At 53.9% G+C, this 20,060-nt stretch overlaps 1 protein-coding gene across 1 annotated transcript in view; it reads left to right on the top strand.

Annotated features, from left to right (window-relative positions):
• LOC144733268 (polycomb complex protein BMI-1-B-like) overlaps nucleotides 1–20,060 on the top strand; it is a 42,230-nt gene that overhangs the window by 12,022 nt on the left and 10,148 nt on the right. Inside the window, 2 exon segments of the mRNA XM_078615073.1 lie at nucleotides 17,227–17,370; nucleotides 19,798–19,965. Of these exon segments, the coding sequence (XP_078471199.1) occupies nucleotides 19,854–19,965 (112 nt within the window). The 5' untranslated portion in view covers nucleotides 17,227–17,370; nucleotides 19,798–19,853.

The raw sequence follows: 20,060 nt of genomic DNA, 5'->3' as shown, positions 1-20,060 counted from the left end.
GGGGAGCGGTGGTGCAACGGTTAGCGCTACGCTGCGCAACGAACCCGGCGACCCGAGTTCGATTCCCGCTCACGACCAACTCCCGTGAGTTCGACTCAGCCTCAAATGGTGCCATGCCGACCTTAATATGTGCTCGTTGACAGCACTTGCCCCGACAGTCTGTCAAGGCTATACGGGGGATCTTTGTCTTTGCTCTTTAAAGATATAAACAACGAAACGGAGAGGATGCTATGTGTCAGGCGCAGCGGTGGCGCAGTGCTGCGAACCGGTCCCGATCTTCTCCTAGGTCGACTCAGCCTTAAATGAGCAGTGCGCTGCGAGCATCAACATCCCAACTGCGGCAGACACAGGCGTGCACTCGCTACTGACAAGCAATTGCCCCGCAACAGCAGTCCTAACCCTCCTACACAGGCGATCGTGTGTGTGTGTATATACTTATTGTCTGTGATGTATGAATGCATTGCTATGTAAGCTCGTGTGTACGTGCGCGTGCGTTGTTTTCACAGCCGTGATGAATTATCTGTGTGGCCGTGTGCACGGGCTTCGTTTCCGCGAACAACTGACAATTTGCGAATGCGCGTGTGCGTGTGTCTACAAGCCCGCACCCTTCTCCGCACAGCCAGCCCCCTTGATCACTCCACTGCTGGATGATGCCCCCCTCCCCTCCATCACCGCCACCACGCCCGTGTCACGCTCGTGAGGGTTTCTGTGCGCTTAGAGCTTCGGTGCAGCCGTTTGCGCTGCGCCGCGCTACGAAATCGCGGCCAACACCAAGCGACGATCGATCTGAACCAGTCCTGGGCGTTCGCTCGGCTGACTCGGCCTCAAATGAGTGTCTGCTGCGGTGTGTACACGCCAGCACTGGGGAGACAAAGGCGGCCCTGCGTGGTGGCGCAACCTCTCTCCCACGTCCACCCTCGTGAGCCGTGCCATCCGCTGTAGGTGCTCGCTAACAGCACTTGCCCCAACAGTCTGTCGACCATACTTCACCACGCCGGTCATTGGGGGGTTTGGCGGGACCGCATTATCTGGGGGGGTACCTCCGCGTTTATCGTGCCACGTGCTAACCGCTGCGCCACCGCTCCCCCTCCACGTGTAAGTACTTATTGTGCCTGCCTGAGTTGCGCTTATATACTTTGTAAGAGCATCTACTTACGTGATGTGTTTTGAAGGTATAGATGTCACGTACTCTATGTGTGTTTTGTGCATGTGTGTCTGAATTATGCACACGTACAGTATTACGTATGTGCGTGTGTTGTCTACAATGTTCCGGCCGTAACGCGTTCTCGCTCACAGCTACTTGCCCCAGCAGTCTTGTCGAGCCTATGGGGGGTGTGGGGGGGGTTCTGTGTCTATGATGTTACGGTATGCGCGTGTGCGACAGCTGGATAGCCGCGAGACTTTGTGAACGACGTTATCGCCATTATCATGATGATGATGATCATCACCATCATCATAAGAATCACCGTTCTCATGCTCGTCTCTATGATAATCATCATTGTCATCAGAATCGTAATCTCCCGAATCATAATGATAAGAATCATTATTATAATCGTTATAATAACCGTTGTCATCAGAAACGAAATTATCGTAATCTAGATGATCATAATCATAATTACCGTAATCATCAGGATCATCATCATCATCAACGGCATCTCAGCCAGTGCATCTCCAATCGTATTCCAGGATCAGGGTTAGAATTTTCCCAATTTGAAATAACCACCCCCTGCAGATTACTCGTATTATGAATACACACACACATACACACACACATACACACACACAGCAGCTACAACCATCGCCCCCTACCGGCAGACTAAATGCCCCGGGTCGCTCCTGAGAATTCGTCTCGTCATCTTTGTCTCTTGGGCTCTGGTTAAAGTAAAAGCAAACTTGATATTGACACTCCACAATTTCACGAGTTAATTAATCTGTACACCCCCTCAAGGTCGTTAAGAACCGCAGGCTCCGCCCCGCCTTCTGTGCGTAACCTCGATCCCTGCTGCGTGTCTGGGGCGAGCGGCCACTTGGCTGTCGCCTGATGAAGCTCGTTGCAATTACTGGCGAAACGTCGTACTCAGATTGTAAATGTTGTGGCTTAGCTCTCCAACACACCGGTGTTGCTGTACTAGTGACGAATTGGCACGTTCTGTTTACGTTACAAACCTTACTAATTGACTGTGTCGGGTGGTGGCGGGTTTAACGACACATTTATATTTACGCGATCTAACCCCCCTAATAAAACCTGTATTACTGATGATATTGGTCGCGAAAGCCTGCTGCGTGTTCAACTTCCCTCTCCAGTTGGAAATCTCGTTCATCCGACAGTGTGGATACTCTAAAGTACCGTCTTAAAATCCGCATCTTCTTAAGTCAAATTTATTCCATTCAGCCTCTCCGTCTCTCTTGGCCTTCCCTTCATCCTTATTCTTACAAGGCGCCTTAAGACGTCAGTGGAAGGGGCCTTACAAAGACATGTCAATTATTGTTATAACAATGGCAGTGGTCACTCTGGGGATAGAGCCTCGCCGTTCATTCGGTCAGGTCACCCTCCGTCTGAGCGTGTTCACCGTGCGGCTGCCCGGCACGGTGTCCGACGTTTCGCTCCACGAGCTTCTTCAGCGTATACGTGCGGCACGACAGGGAGAATACACACGCGGTGATTATACTGGTCGTTTGTTATCACTAAAATGTTTTTTTTTCTTTTCTAAAATGAAGTCTAAGTGTAGCTTTTTTGTTCGTGTGAATGTATGGGTGAATAATACATATTCTACTTAAGTTCTAAAATAAACAAAAACTCAACACATTCGTCAATCACGCTGAGAGCCGAAGAGGAAAAATATATAATCAGCGACGTTTCGGACAATGACCCTCGTTTATAGCCCTTTGTTCATAATGAGCACAACGCGATACCCCCCCCCCCCACACACACACCGCCTCCACCCTGGCGATTTGATTATTTGTCTCTATTCTTGGGTCGCGTTTCGAGGCAATAATCGATTATTATTTTTTCATCTCGGTGTGTTTATTTTCACCGTCACATTTGTGCGTTTTGCTGCGCGTTTCTGTTATTTCTTGGTGCCGTTCATGTTCCGTGCAATTTGCGTGTGATTCGCATAAATCGTAGAAAAGAATCGATTAGTGTGCGCGCGCGTGAGACCCGAAACGACTATCGCGAGGCTTAGTAATCGTTATTAATCGATTATTCGATGCATCGTTACGCCGGTAATCCTTTCGGGGTGTGTAAGGAGAGATGGTGATGCACGTACAAAGACAAATACCTCCCGTATAGCATTAACAGACTGTTGGGTCAAGTGCTGTTATCGAGCAGCACCTATGAAGGCCAGCACGGCACACGAGGGGGTGGGTGGCCAGCACACCGCACCAGGTACTCATTTGAGGCTGAGTCGACCTAGGGGAGGCCCAGGACCGGTTCAGATAATCGTCACTTGTGTTGGCCGTGAGTGGGAATCGAACCCGGGTCGCCAGGTTCGTAGCGCAGCGTAGCGATAACCGCTACATTACCGCTCCCCACGTTTGTACACACACGCACTTAAATTTTAAATAATTACCATATTAACCGGATTATAAGACGCACCACCCCTGCCCCCCTTGTATTTTAAAGCTACAGAAAAATTGTGGGTGCGAGTCTGCGTGATCAAATTTGTATAATTCTATTGACACTACACCACACAAGTTCTTGTTGGGTTTCGTCTTACTTTCCGTAGCGTCATATTATTAACACGATACGACTTTGCTCGTTCTGGTTATACTCGACTGTTGTGCACGATGCACAGCAAACGTACTTGCTAAGTACAATGCGCGTGCATGAACACACACACAAGAGGTATGCACGGATGCGTTCCATGTGTACAGTATGTACGTTGGACTTTTTTTTGCACCGTACCACGCCAACCGTGCTACTCGGAGGCGCGCGGTAAGGACACCAAACCAGAGACACATTTACCCAGGAAAGCCTGGCTAAGCCTCAAGACTTAACTTGCAGGAGGATCCTGTTGTGCTATATTTGACCCATTCGTTTCTGTCAACACGCCATATTGAGCCTGTGTATAATTAATATTAAAAAGTACGTTCGGAGAAAATCATTGAGAACGCTTTACGAGTCCACTGCCGATTGAAGGGTAACCCGTACGCAGCGTGGTTCTTGGGGTGTTTTCTTCTTCTTCCAACCATACTTCACCACGATGGTCAGTGCGGGTTGGGGCATAACGTGGCAGGGCAGGACCGCCGCAAATCATCGCTCGCCACTAACGTCAGCCGTGGCCTGTAATCAAACGTTGTTCGTCTTGTGGGGTTCGTAACGCAGCGCGCTGATCACTGCGCCACCGCTCCCCGCCACGCTGCGGTCTGCAATGCAACGCAGCGGCCAGCCGCTCTGTACGCGTAGCAGATGTGAAGATGTGCAGGGCAACAGGGCAGCAGTAGATATATCATTGCATTCGTCCGTGGCGGCGTCGGCGGCGGAATAATAAGAATAATCCACGTGTTGGTTTGGGATGCTTCGGCAACTTGAACTCCATTGGCGATGCTCGTGCGCGTTTGTTCGGCCCCGAGTTTCCAGACGATTCTCCCCCCCCGGCGCTCCCGATGGGGTTGCTCGTTCAGAGCCGTGCCAGCTGCCCAGCACGTGCAGTTCGTACTCGATTGGGGCGATTCTGCGTTCAGCAATCGTCGCAACGGCGACTGCGAAAACTTGGCAGGAACCCTCTTGAGAATGAGTCACGAAGCTTGCGTGAAGCCTTGCTGGGTAAAGCAGTGCAGTTGACGGTCCTCTGTTAATCATAATCATGATTCAGAACGATGGCCGGTGGTGGTACAGCCATCGGTCATCGCACCGTGACCACGCTCAGTCCATTGAGGGCCCTTCCCATGCCGTCTCGGTCGTAGGGGTTTATTTTTTTAACCATACTTCACCACGATGGTCATTGCGGGCTGGTACATTGGGGGGGTCGGCCGGGAGAAACCGGTTCAGAAATGACTCGCCACTGATGTTAGCCGTGGCCGGGAATCGAACTCAGACAGTCGGGATCGTAGCGCATCGCGTTGATCAGACAGTATAGCTACAGTATACACATAGCCACCCTATTATAGCGTGTACGCGTGTGTGTGCTATACTAACAGCACTAATAGCACACACACACGCACGGCGGTGTAGTGGTTGCGCGCTGCGCTACGAATCTCGCGAAACGAGTTATATTCCCGCTCACGGTCGACACCAGCGACGATTATCTTGAACTGGGCCCCTAGGTTGACTCAGCCTCAAATTAGTATCTGGTGCGGTGTGTGAACCTAGCCACTAGGGAGACGAAGGCGGTCGGGCGTGGTGCTGACTACCCATCCCCTCGGCCTTCGTAGGTGCTCGCTAACATCACTTGCCCTAACAGTATGTGAAAGGCTATACGGGGGTATTTGTCTTTACTACGCTGATACAGCGGTCGTGTATTTGTGGGGAGCGGTGGTGCAGCGGTTAGCGCGCTGCCCTCCGAACCCGACGACCCAGGTTCGATTCCCGCTCACGGTCGACACCAGCGACGATGATATGAACGGGCCTTCGTCGGTTCCTCCTCGCTAACCGTCCCCCCCCCCCCCCCCCAACATTCTGCTGAAGGCTATACGGGCGATCTTAGTCTTTGTACACTACTAATGATTTTACAGTACCATAGCCGCCACGGGCTTCTGTACAAAGTCGCCCCGATGGGTCGTTCAGAGTTGGCGCGCGCCACTGCGTTCCGCTCGACAACGCGCGCGTGCTGCTGCTGCTGCTGCGCTTGTTAGCGAGCGCCTATTGAGGAACAGCGCAGGAGGCTGGGCCGAAGGGGAAAAAACCAAAAACCCACGGCGCTGTTATGTTTACACACCACGATCTGGGTGGCACTCATGGCCGAATCGCCCACGGCTCGCTCTTCTCTCTCTCTCTCTCGCTCTCTTGATACGTAACCAATTAACTGCGGTGAAGGAGATTGTCGGCAGATATTCGGAGCGGCGTTGCAGTGGTTTCGTGAAACCGCGCTGGGTTCGAATCTGGAACCACGGCTGCGAGTGATCCCTTCAAAACGCGCGTTACAAACCAGCGCGGTGAAGTATGGTCACTCCCCCCCCCCCCCCCCGCAAGGGGGAGACTTATAGCCAGCAAGCCGACAGACAGACGAACTCTTTATGAAGAGTGCCGTTACATTTATGCGTCTGTGGAAACCGGTTCGCGGGATTTGCCCGCTTTCCATCGGCTTTAGGGTCACACTCGACGGGAGGCAAATTACTCGGTCCACTGATTGGGCGTCGTCTGTGATCAGCGCGGGAACTTTGGGATGACCTCGCCGCTGTGGGTGAACCCAATCAACACAAATCAATCAATCGATCAGAGATGGCCCTCCTGCTTCACGAGCATAAACTACAATTGCGCTTTGTGCCAAAGTTCAACTTTCGAGCCCCCTGGAACGTCGCTGGGATTTACCACTTTCACACGAAAGATTCGCAATGTTTTTGCGCATTCTTCGGGTTATAAGACGCACTTTTGCCCACCCCCCACCCCACTCCACCCCCCTGGGATTTAAATAAAAGTTGTGAGTGCGTCTTGGTATCCGATAGTACGCCTGCGTGCGTGTGTGTGAGGTCGGGTTTGTAATAACTTCATTGACATGGGACGCACGCGTTTTTTGGAGGGTGCATCCGACTTTCCGGAGCGTCTTATAATCCGGAGAACACGACATTTATAACATAAAAAAAAAATATCGCAGCTACAAGCAGTCCGCACGTCCTTTGGCAGGCATCACATTTTTTTTTAGATCTCGATTATAATCTATCTAGAACGAGAGCCGAATACATGGTGGAGGGTGGATGGAGGCGTGACGTCAGCACGTACGAAGCCGGCTCAGCGTTGTTGGGATGCGGCTGACGTCATCACGCAAACGTGCGCGGTGACGTCAGCACTTTGCAAACCAGCGTCGCGCTCGCTCGCTAGTCAGCCAGCCAGCCAGCAAAACTTTTTTTTGCATGTGCGTTGAACTTCTTTCGCACCGTGCGTAGCCAACGGTGCTAGTCTGAGGCGTGAATTACAGCACCTTGTGCAGGATGATGTTATATAGACATGAACGTGGAGGCGAAAAGCCGATCTGCCTTTAGTGTTGAGTGGTGGCCTTCCCTGCACCTGCGATTAGCAGGGGTTGGCTACTTACCGAGCGTAAGCAATTCAACACAGTACATTGCATAACAACCCCATCATCGCGTTGTAGATTATTATTTAACCTCGGCGTGCCCTATATAAATCACTCGCCGACTCATTCCAAGGCATGACCTTTCACAATCATCTCTAATTGCCCGCCACCCCTCCGTGATGCCGTAAGCCTCATCATGCCCGGTTTCCATTGAACACGTGGCAATTGATTTCACCAATTAACTTGTTCTACATTGCAAACCCAATATCGGCAATATCGCAAAGTGTTTGTTAAACAACCCGGCAATTAGCAGGCCATACAGCGTCGTAATTACATCAACTGGTTACGTCATTACATAGCTGCCTTTTAAAACACTGTACCGGACATGTTTATTTTAAGCCCAATTTTGTCGCAAACAAAACATATTCCTCAAACACGGAACTTCCAACACGTGGAGGAAGTGTGGCCAGCGCTATGCGCGGCCGCCTTTGTCTCCCCGGTGCTGATGTTTTAGCACGCCGCGGTCGTCTACTCATTTTAGGCTGAATCGATGTAGGGGAAGCCCAGAACCGGTTCAGATATTACTCACCGCTGATGTTAGCCGCGTAGCCATGCATCCAACACAAAGACAAAGATCCTCTCTATAGCCTTCACAGGCTGTTTGGGCAAGCGCTGTTAGCGAGCACCTGAAGGTCGGAAGGGCACAAGAGGGGGTGACACACACACACACACACCGATAGACGCGCACGCGTACACGCGCGTGAACACTCTTATCACAAAGACAAAGAATCCCCAGATAGCCCACACCGATTGTTTGGGCACGTGCGGTGAGCGGGTTATGTGTGGGCAACATCGCTCCCGGCCGCTTTTGTATCTCCAGTGCCGTTGTTTGTTTTACTACATCAGATAAACGTAGTCACACTCACGCACATACCCACTGACACAATGCCCACGTGTGCTTAGCTGTTATAGATCGTAAGGGCTTCTATAAAGCTGTGGCCGAAAATCGAACTCGGGTAGACGGGTCGCAGCGAAGTGCGCTAACTACTGCACCACCGCCCCCCTCCCCCACCGTACACGCATACTGTGTACCTTTGCAGGTACGTGTTAAGGTTTGACAATACTCACAGAGACCAGAAGAGTCTCATTGGGGCATTCGTCTGGCAGGAGTGGACGGTGATCGGTGTGCGTCATCTCAATTGAGTAATTTACGGATCATCTTCGCAACTTGGAAAAAGTTGCACCGTGACGTCGGCACGCAGTGGCCTCCTTCCTCTTGCGAATGGCGTTACGGGGTCTTTAACGTGCCACCACGAGTGAAGCGGACGACGCGAAGCCGTGCTATGGTCATTGCACCCGCAGCATTAACCAGGGCGGCCGCTGGCACCCTCTTAACCGTGAATCTCTGTCACAAACGCGCCCAATGTACGGACAGCGAGACTGATATCCGGATCGAGATGGATCGCCAGGCATATAAGTAGCGAGATAGATAACTACACGAATCAAATCGCAGATGGATAAGTCAGACAACTCAGTGGTTATGTACGAGAGTACGAATAGATGAATAAAATAGAAGGATATATTAGATGGATATTTAGTGAGATTGTCACCTATACTGTTTGATAGTATATCCGTGCTGCTGCTGCTGTTAGCAGCGCGCTCTGGGAGTGGTGGGGGGTGGTGGTGGGGGTGGTGGGGGGGGGTTACGCGAGGTGAGGCTCGGCGGAGATGCGTGCGTCTGCTGCTGTGCCTGCTATGCAGCAGGATCGATGTGATGCTGCTGCTGCTGCAACTGCTGCTGGTTAAGACTGCGTGTGGCTGCGTGTGTCCCAACATATCTGATTTTTTCCCCGAGACCCTCAGATCTCGTGGCCGTGTCGGCTGGTCGATGTGTGTGTGTGTGCACGCATGTGTGTGTGTGCGCGCGTGTGTGCACGCGTGTGTGTGTGCGCGCGTGTGTGCATGCATGTGTGTGTGTGCACGTGTGTGTGTGTGCACGTGTGTGTGCACGCATGTGTGTGTGTACGTGTGTGTGCACGTGTGTGTGTGCACGTGTGTGTGTGCACGCATGTGTGTGTGTGCACGTGTGTGTGTGTGCACGTGTGTGTGCACGCGCGTGTGTGCGTGCACGCAAGTGTGTGTGCACGTGTGTGTGTGTGCACGTGTGTGTGCACGCATGTGTTCGTGTGCACGCGCCTGTGTGTGCACGCGTGTGTGCATGCATGTGTGTGTGCGCGCGTGTGCACGCGTGTGTGTGCGCGTGTGTGTGTGTGCACGCGTGTGTGTGTGCGCGCGTGTGTGTATGCGCGTGTGTGTGTGCGCACGCCTGTGTGTGCATTGCCGTATCATGATGTGTGGGGAGCGGTGGCGCAGTGGTTAGCGCGTTGCGCTACGAACCCGGCGGCCCGAGTTCGATTCCCGCTCACGGTCAGCGCCAGTGAGGATTGTCTGAACCGATCCTGGGCATCTCCCGAGGTCGACTCAGCCTCAGATGTGTAAACATCGTCACTCAGGAGACAAAGGCGTTCGGGTGTGGTGCCGTGTGCTGTTCCGGCCTTGTACGTATTATTTCGTACATAATTACTAATCGGAGCTGCCGGGGAAGGACAACAAACTAAACAGAAAAAGCCTTAATAGGTGCTCGCTGACAGCACTTGTCCCAACAGTCTATGAAGGCTCTGATGTGTCTATGATGTGTCTGATGTGTATGCGACTCTGAATTGGTTACGCCTGCTGTGTGTAGTTCTGTCCGATGTGTCTCTGTAATCTGTGGTGTCACCTCTGTTGATCTGTCTGCCGCGTCCCATGATCGATGGCGATGAGTGCCGTATCTGTATGTTGGTTTGCTGTGTCCTCTGATCTCGAGCTGATGTGTTCTGCCGTGTTCCGTCGGCTCTGCTACACGTGTGGTCGCTGCTGTAACTACGTAGTACAGCAGCTATAAATAAGAGATTGTCCTCTGTATGGCTCTATGCCTAACACACACACACATCACATACCTCATACACATGCGTACAGGCGTAATACACAACACATACAGCACATACACAAACGACAAAGATCCCCCCCGTATCGCCTGAACAGGGGCAAGTTCTGTTAGCGAGTTGCACCTATGAATGGCGGCACGGCCCATGAAATGGGAATGTGGCCATCGCCACGCCCGGCCGCCTTTGTCTCACCAGGCGCTGATTTTAGGCTGAGTAGACCTAGGGGCGACTCAGGCCCGGATTAGATAATCGTCACTGCTGAGCCCGGAATCGAACTCGTACAGTACACACACACACACACACGACGATTGCATAGTCACACGTACACCATACACCTGTATATATCTCACTTTACACAGATAATACTTAATATACATATTGTGCAACGTATACATTCCCATATATAGCACACGCATGCTAAGCACAACTTAAACAATAAAACGCATCACAAACATGCACATCACACCTAACACTGAACGTACATTCAGAACATGCGTCAAGTAACATTATTGATTAATTCGCATGATAATGTGTAAGTCAGATTCGTACCCACGCGAGTCGCTCAGAGTTTCGTGAATGAACAGAGCTTATCGATTGAACGTCACAGTGAACAATGCCCGCAATTCGTCGGATTATAAGACGCAGCGTAAAGTAAGACGCACGCCCCCCAACCTGTGCCCGCTGTGTAAACAAAATCACGGGGACGTCTGCCTGGTCACACCGACCGGATTATAAGACGCACCCCCTCCCTCCTCCACAACTTTTTGTGTAAAAACAAACAAAAAGTGCGTCTTACAATCCGGACATTACGGTTAATTATTACACAAAGACAAACATCACCCGTATAGCCTCAACGGATTGTTTGGGCAAGTGCTTGTTCGCGTGTACCTATTATGGCCGACACGGCAGACCAGGGGGTGGGTGGCCAACACTACCTCCGGCCGCCTTTGTCTTCCACCGGTGGCGATGTTTACACACCGCACCTGGTACCACTCATTTGAGTCTGAGTCGACCTAGGGGATGCCCAGGGCCAGTTTTTTTTTTTATTCGTCACTGATGTTGACTACGAGTCTGAATCGAACCCGAGTCGCCAGGTTCTTAGCGCAGTGCGCTAACCACTGGGCCACCGCTCCCCACTATCATTACACACACATGCGCGCATGTGACGCATCTCTGTGTGTGTGTGCGCACTCGCGGCCATCAATAACACTTTATAGATACGTGTGAAGTGCTGTCAATTAAAGAGAAGAGCACTCGCCCACCAATACTTAACCACTCGGACTCATTCGCAACAGAGGCGCGCGCGCGCAGCATTAACTTGCTCGTCACGATCCTCGCGAGCAGCGAGCGAACGACGCCTGCGCAGCGCACCGCCATCGCCACGTGCCAACGTCACCAGCCACCATCATCACAAAGACAAAGCTACCCCCCCTCCTCGTATAGCCTTAACAGACGTGTGGGGCAAGTGCTGGTTAGCGAGCACCTGCCCCGAACCTCACACGATGATCGACACCACGTCCGCGTTTTATCGACCTCGTGCTGATGGTTTTGTTGTTACACACCGCGAAAGGTACTCGCTTAAGGCTGAGTCGACCTAGGGGAGGCCCCGGGACCGCGGTTCAGATAATATAATCGTCGTTCACCGGTGTTGGCCGTGAGCGGGAATCGAACTCGGGTGGCCGGGTTCGTAGCGCGGCGCGCTCACGGCTACGCTGCCAGCCACCACAGCCTCCACACCACACGCCCCCGAGGGGACGACTGGATGTACATTCAGTGTCACCATCATCAGCCATGGTCTATCCACTGCTGCATGAAGGCATCCCCACACTGACGTCATCATCATCAGCCATGGTCTATTCACTGCTGCATGAAGGCATCCCCACACTGACGTCATCATCATCAGCCATGGTCTATCCACTGCTGCATGAAGGCATCCCCACACTGACGTCATCATCATCAGCCATGGTCTATCCACTGCTGCATGAAGGCATCCCCACACTGACGTCATCATCATCAGCCATGGTCTGTCCACTGCTGCATGAAGGCATCCCCACACTGACGTCATCATCATCAGCCATGGTCTATTCACTGCTGGATGAAGACCTCCTCACGCCGTCGCCATCTCGGACAGGCGGTGCGACGCCACAGTTCGTCTCGTTTCTGCACGCGCGCCAACATCCTCGTTCCATCTCCGTGGCGGTCGTCCTCTCGGGCGCCTTCTCTTCTTTCCCTCTGGCTGCCAATCTGCAACCGGTCTCATCCATCGCCTGTCATCATCATCATCATCAGCAGCATTGTCGTAGTCGTCATCATCATCAGCACCCCCCCTTCTAGCCATTACCGCGTCCTGCCCAAGCATGCTTAGGGTACTTTGCTGAACAGTTGAAATGGTGAACGTGATGTATCTGATTTGTGTGGTCTCTGTCGGCGTGGTTCCGGCATGGACCTCTCCCACTTGTCAACCCCCGCTCGGTGTTCTTCGTCAATGTCCGTGTTCGTTATCCACATGAGCTGGTGACGACGACGACGATGCTACTGGTGACTTGCCATTGGTACACAAGCACAAACAACAACTCAATCACACGGTTGCCTGAAATGGGGGAAAGAGATATAATATCCAGACGACGTGTATGATGCATCTGTCAAGGCAGTGTGATTGCATAGCAGGCGTGCGTACATACAGTCCACTGCTTGACGAAGGCCTACAGCACGCCGCGTCGGTCACGGCGGAGGTGGTGGTGGTGGTGGGGGGGGTGTTTGACCATACTTCACCACGTTGGTTCAAATTATAACTCGCCACACGTGTTTAAGTCGCGGGCGGGAATCGAAGTCGCTGCTCAGTGAGGCTGTGGGGGTGTTGGGGGCAGGGCCGTGGGAGCCCCAGGCACAGAACCGGTTCGGAAATAATTCGCCACTGATGTGAACCGTGGCCGTGCAGCAAACTCGCGTGCAGCGATAAATATCCGGCATAGTCGCCAAGTGTCTGATGTGGTACAGGGACACGTGGCCGCCGTCAGCTGCCGCTCGTGTATTTAAAGCCGAAGTTAAGAGGCAGAGGCGCAGCCCCTGCAATAGCCCGTTCGTTTGCCCCCCGCCCCCCCCCCCCACTCCTGGGCTGTGTTGAAGCCGCAGAGTCGCGGCTAAGAGACACGCGTGGCACGGGCGGTGTATCTCAGCCGCCTTGCTTGACGTTTGGCGGAAACATTCGGTCTAAATGGACGTGATTTTCCACTCATTCGGGCCCGGTTTTTTTCTCTCTCTCAAATATAGCCGGGAACGCCAGTTTCCACCGATGTATATGCAGCATAATAAATCTTGCGCAGTCCCGTGTGTGCGTGTGTGTGTCTATCGTGGTGGTGTGGTCCACGCGCCGTGAGATGAACGTGGTGGCGCACCCGAGTTCAACTCCAGGCCACGGCTGACATCCGTGGCAAGTGATATCTGAAGCGAGTTTGGCTCCCCTGCCCACTCCGACCTCAACCCCTAACCCCACTCACCGCCTTCCCAAAACCGCATTGGCCACCGTGGTGAAGTATGGACGTGCATATAGCTGCGATGACCGCCATGGCAGCGCGTGCGTCTTCATGCAGCAGTGGAATGACAAAGGCGTATGATGAACGTACGGAATGCGTCGACGCCCTCCGCTCCTTGGCTGCTATTCCGTTATTGTTCTTGACCACGGGCCACACAATTCCTTCTTCTATCCACGACGCGACCTGCCAAGTCCCGTTCTCTTAACATAGCCGTGTTCGAGGTTGAAATAGAATTCGAAATTTTTTCGCGGAAGCGAACTCACGCCACGTCCTCCTCGACAGTCGTCACGGCTAAAAAAGACACGGGCGCGTGTGTGAGCGTGTGTGAGTGTGTGTGAGCGTGTGTGAGCGTGTGAGCGTGTGTGAGCGTGTTAACGCGAGCGTTGCATGCGTGTTACTGCGTATGGGCACCGCGAGAGACAAAGGCGGCCGGGATAGCGCTGCCCACACCACCCCACCTCGTGCAGTAGGCGCGCCGTTACCGGCCTTTCACAGCTATTCGCGAACGACACTAACCTCCAACAGTCCGTATATAGACTGTAGTGGGAGTTCTTGTGTGGGATGTGTTCGCCTGTGCTTCTCTGTGCGTTAAGATGCGATGGTCGTGCGTGTGTGGTGTGTACAGTATACATATCTCTGTACGTACAAGTACCTGGGCGGTGCGTAAAAACCCTACAATAGGGAGACAAAGGCGGTCGGGCGTGTTGCTGCCCCCCCCCCCCTCGCGTGTCGTGCCGGCCTTCACAGGTGCTCGCTTACAGCACTTGCCCCGAAATTCTGTCGAGGCTGTACGCCGGAGATCTTTGTCTTTGTGCGTGTCGGGAGCGGTGGCGCAGTCGTTTGCGCGCTGCGTTGCGAACGCGGAGAAGACCCACACCCAGATCGCATTCCGACGTCGGCCAACAACGGTGGCGATTGAAATCTAAACATGCACAGGGCCTCCCCGCTAGGTCAGCTCAGCCTTAAATGAGTCTGTTGCGGTGTGTTACCGTGAGTACTGGGGGAGACAAAGGGGGCTGGCACGTTTTTTTTTGTTCGGCCACAACCAAACCCCATGACGCTCGTGCGCCGTCTCGGCCTTCTCTGGGCGCGTGCTCGCATTCCTTGCCCAAACAGGTCGGCGAGGCTACGCGGGGGATCTTTGTCTTTGTGAGATTGTGAATTTCGTGCGTGGGGGGGGGGGTCGCTCGGCACGGTTGGTCCCTTCGACGCTCCGCGCTGTGAATCCCGGGTTCGAGTCCCAAGCACGGCGATTATAATCGGACGGTGGCGCATTGGGCCTCTCTCTCACTGGGGTGGGCCAAGCATAATAGGTGCTCGCTAACATCACACTACTATTGCAACAACGACAACAATGCATGGTTGAATGTGTGTGCGCGCGTGTGTGCGCGTGTGTACACACACCACACGTGTAGGAAGTGGTCGTGTAAGCGGTGAGCGCACTCTGGAGAAACGAGTGACATTCCAGCTCGACACCAATGATCACAGTGACAGCGAATACCTGCAACCGGTTCTGGGTTACCCCGAGATTTGACTCGGCGTCAAATAAGTGCCTGGTGCAATGTGGTAAACATCGCTGCGAGGGAGACAAAGGCGGCCGGGCGTAGTGTTACCCCCCCCCCCACCCCCCGCGTGTGCCTTGCCGGCACTTAATGTTTGTTGAACTACAGTTGCTTACAACTACTACTATTGCAACTCCACCGCACTGCTATTGCTGCAAGTATTACATGGGTTACGAATAGATGACTGTATAGCCACTCACATGCTATCAATTGCATTTCCACAAGCGATTCAATTATTTGACTGTATATGATTACTGCAGCCTCGTCTTAAAAAAATATTTACCTATATTTACATAAATGCAAATGTAGAATGTGCGTGCAAAAATCATACAGTGGTCGTGTCAGCATTGCTACTGCAGCAGTTATTGCAGCAAGTCACAGAGCCCTGACTCAAACCAATACAAACCCGGACCCTAACCCAGCCATAATTATAACCCAGTCCTAATTATAACCCAGCCATAATAACCTAGCCCTATCCTTAACCCAGCCATAATAACCTAGCCCTATCCCTAACGCAGCCATAATTATAACCCAGTCCTAACCCTAACGCAGCCATAATTATAACTCAGTCCTAACCCTAACCCAGCCCTAACCCTAACGCAGCCCTAACCCTAACGCAGCCATAATTATAATTCAGTCTTAACCCTAACCCAGTCCTAACCCTAACGCAGCCCGAACCCTAACGCAGTCCAATTTATAACTCAGTTATAACCCTAACCAAGTTCTAACCCAGTCCCAATCCACTCCTAACCCAACCTTAACCCCAACTAAAAGCCTGAGCCACAGCACAGAGGCCGTTCTCCCCTCCTCGGCCCCCCCCCATCACCACGCCGCTCTCCCCCCCCTCTCACCACGCCGCTCTCCCCTCGCTCTCCCCGCCCGCCCCCCTCGCTCTCCCCACGCCGCTCTCCCCCCCTCTCCCCTCGCTCTCCCCCCCCTCTCCCCTCGCTCTCCTCCCCGCTCTCCCCTTCGCTCTCCCCACGCCGCTCTCCCCACTGGAGGCGAGCCAGCTATAATTGCTGTTGCCAAGGCGACGGGGAGAGGAGCGCGCGGAGGTTTTGGCAGCCGAGAGGGAGGGAGAGGGGGGGAAGGGGAGGGGCAGAGGGAGAGGGGGGGAAGGGGAGGGGGGGGAGGGGAGGGAGAGGCAGAGATGGGAGAGGGGGGGGGCAGAGGGAGAGAGGGGGGAGAGGCAGAGAGAGGGAGAGTGGGGGGAAAGGAGGGAGAGAGAGGCAGAGGGAGAGGGGGGGGCAGAGGGAGAGAGGGGGGAGAGGCAGGGAGAGGCAGAGGGAGAGGCAGAGGGCGAGGAGGGGAGGCAGATAAGAGAGGAGGGGGAGGGAGCGATAAGGAAGGTGTGGGAGAGTGGAGAGCGAGGTGGGGGGAGAGTGGAGAGCGAGGTGGAGGGAGAGTGGAGAGCGAGGTGGGGGGAGGGGAGAGTGTAGAGCGAGGTGGGGGAGGGGGGGAGCGAGGTGGGGGAGGGGGGAGCGAGGTAGTGGACGTGAGGGGGGAGGGAGATGGCGAGAGGGATGTAGAGGAAGGGAAAGTGGAAGCGGGAGGAAGGGCGAGTAGCGGGGGTGGGAGGGAGAAGGGGGCGGGGTGGGAGGGCGAGGAGGAGGAGACGGGAGAGGGGGGTGGTGGGAATGAAGGGATGGGGGAGGAGGAGGAGGGAGAGTGCGGTGGGCGGGAGAGTGTGAAGAGAGAGAGGGGAGAGAGAGAGGGGGGTGGATGGGGGAGGGGGTTAGAGGAGAGTCGTCAGGACTGGGATCCACATAGTACGCACGGCGAGGCTACAGTCCTCACGCGCGCCGTGTGTGCTATCGTCTACTGTAGTCTACACAGTACACGCACGTGTTTACTGTAGTTTACACGCTGTAGTACACACTGTGTACTGCGTGTGTGTACTGCAGTCCACACAGTACACGCGCGTGTGTGTGTACTGCAGTCTATACAGTACGCACGCGTGCGTGTGATGTAGGCGCAGATGCGAAGTCTCGTGTGAGGGACACACGGACGCGGAGACACGAGAGAGAGAAAGAGGAGAGACGGAGGAGAGAGTCTGACCCGAAGCTACGAGACACGACGGCGGCTGCACGCGTGGTTCGTTCCGCGTTGTCTGGCGGTAAGAGACGCGGCGGGGGGAGCGGGGAGAGGGGGGTGGGAGAGACACCTGGGGGTAGAGGAGAGAGATTTACGTGGAGAGAGGAGAGAGACGTGGAGAGAGGAGAGAGACGTGGAGAGAGGAGAGAGACGTGGAGAGAGGAGAGAGAGAGGTGAGAGCGAGGGAGCGAGGGAGGCCTCGTGGCGGATCGCCGCCCGCCGCGCTCGGGACACGGCGGGCCGGGTTCGATTCCCGCTCACGGCACCCCCCGTGATTATTATTGTTGTTGTTATTGCTGTTGTTAGTGTTGTTGTTATTGTTATTAGTGTTAGTGTTGTTATTGTGATTATTGTTGTGATTATTGTTGTTATTGTAGTTGTTACCTGAAGCCGGTCCCGTGGAACCTCCTCCCCCTAGGTCGACTCGGCCCTCAAACGAGCACCGGCTGCTGTGCGTGGTAAACATCGTTCTCGAGGGAGACAAAGGCGGCCGGGCGTAGTTGTTTGGTCACCGCCTCGTGCGCCGTGGCGGCCTTCAGCACTTGCCCCAACAGTCTGTCGAGGCTACACGGGGGATCTGTGCCTTTGTAGGTACAGTACGCGGTGTTTACGTGTCCACGCGTGTCTGTGTGCTGTAATGTATACGGGGAGCGGTGGCGCAGTGGTTAGCGCACTGCGCTACGATCCCGGCGGCCCGAGTCCGATTCGCGCTCGCGACCCGCATCGGTGGCCGTTGTCTGAACCGGTCCTGGACCTCCCCTAGGTCGACTCGGCCTCGAAACGAGTACCTGGTGCGGGTGGTGTTAAACACTATCGCCACTGGGGAGACAAAGGCGGCCGGGCGTGGTGCTGGCCACCCCCCCCCCCCCTCGTGTGCCACTCGCTCACAGCGCATTGCCCCTATGGTCTGATAACATCGCCACATCTCCGTGTGTCTCTGTGTGTTGGCAGTCACTGTACTGGGGGTGGGGGGGGGGGGTGCGAACAGAACCACGCGCCAGGCATTCGTTCGAGGCTGAGTCGACCTAGGGGATGCCCAGGTGGCCGAGTTGGGCGCCGACTCCTGGCAATTATTGATCGGTGATTAATTCGTAATTATAGCCCACTCCCCTCCGTCTCGGGTCACGGTGAGACGTTCAATCATAATCGGGAATGAATACACTCGTCCCGATAATGTCTCACTGAGAGAGAGAGAGAGCTCCCATTAAGACCGTAATAATTATAATTTAATGTCGTGTGGAAATAATATTCCACTGCTGGATGACGATCACCTTCGAGCGGACTGCACCATGTGCCGATCACATCGCTGCGTCTTCACGGTGGCGGTCGATTTAATTCTCTCTCTCTGTCTCGGGCACGCTCCCTCCTTGGGTCGCCGCTTCACGTTTAGTCTCGACCACCGGATGGCACAATGTTGAGTAGCACCATCGTCGTCATCATCATCACCATCTGTATCGTCACGGTCGATGTGATGATGCCCTTAACTTGCACGTTCTCCGCGCGACTCAATATCTTCTCGACAATTCCACGTGCTCACGCCTCCTCCGAGCTGCCTCGTTCGTACATTGTAACGTCGGATAAATTGTCCTTAAACCTGGAAGTGTTATCGATGAGTAGGAAAGCTCCTCGATGGGATGATTGATCAAGAACATACTTGTTTTGAAAGCAATGACATAGGAAATGATGTCTGTCTGAATCGGCTCAAGCCTCCGTTAAATCACGTGACTTACCTGTTGCAACCCCCACTCTGAACTCCGCCCCTTTATCCACCCCCTTTGAAAACAGACGCTGCTTCGTGCATCATCACTGGAGCTCGTTTCCACCCCCACTCCACACTCTCATCATCATCCTCTCACCATCACCCCCTCACCGTTACCCTCTCACCGTCACCATATACACATTTAGAATCAACATCACGCGTTCAGAGTGTATGGCTACTAAAAACAATGGCACATGATAACGCACTTTATTGAGCTATAATTTGTGGCCAGGGTGCTTATGAAAAAGAGCTACATAGCTGAGTGGGCCTTACCTTGTAAAATACAAAAATCGTTTTCGTTATTTTTTGCGATTCCGCTCGTTTACCCAGGAAAGCCTCCCTGAGCCTCAGGACTATTTTTATTTTGGAGGGTCCTCTTAAGTCTCTACAGTAGCCGGGCGATGCCGCTCCTGTCTCTGTGATCCCAGTTGTGTCGTTTGTAGGTAACCTTTTTCATCATTGGGATGATTTAGCCAATACCAGTTACAGTTAAATACGGGCAGCAACTTGAGGAAACCCATCGAGAACGGGGGAGAGCGTACAAACTGCATGCAGAAAGGCACCCCCAGTCGGGAACCCCCCCCCACGCGCCTTCTTGCAGCGAGGAGCAAGGGTCGCCACACCGTCCTACGAGACGTGTTTGTCGCGCGACGATCGAACCGGTCTCGTTTGCCTTTGTCCCTGGCGCAGGACGAGACGGGGTGGCGTGGCAAGCGGTGGCGGACAGCGTGGCGTGTCGCGGCAGCATGCATCGCACGACGCACATCAGGATGACGGAGCTGAACCCGCACCTCATCTGCGTGCTGTGCGGCGGCTACTTCATCGACGCCACCTCCATCACCGAGTGCCTCCACTCGTGTACGCGCACGCGCGCATGCACACGCACGCACACGTCCGTGTACACACGCACGCGCACGTACACATGCACGCGCACATCCACGTACACACGCACG

This window comes from Lampetra planeri, chromosome 2 (genome assembly GCF_965212315.1).
Source record: "Lampetra planeri chromosome 2, kcLamPlan1.2.h2, whole genome shotgun sequence".
Taxonomy (NCBI): Eukaryota; Metazoa; Chordata; class Hyperoartia; order Petromyzontiformes; family Petromyzontidae; genus Lampetra; species Lampetra planeri.
Note: the sequence above shows the minus strand (reverse complement) of the source record. Positions and strands in the feature narration are given on the sequence as shown.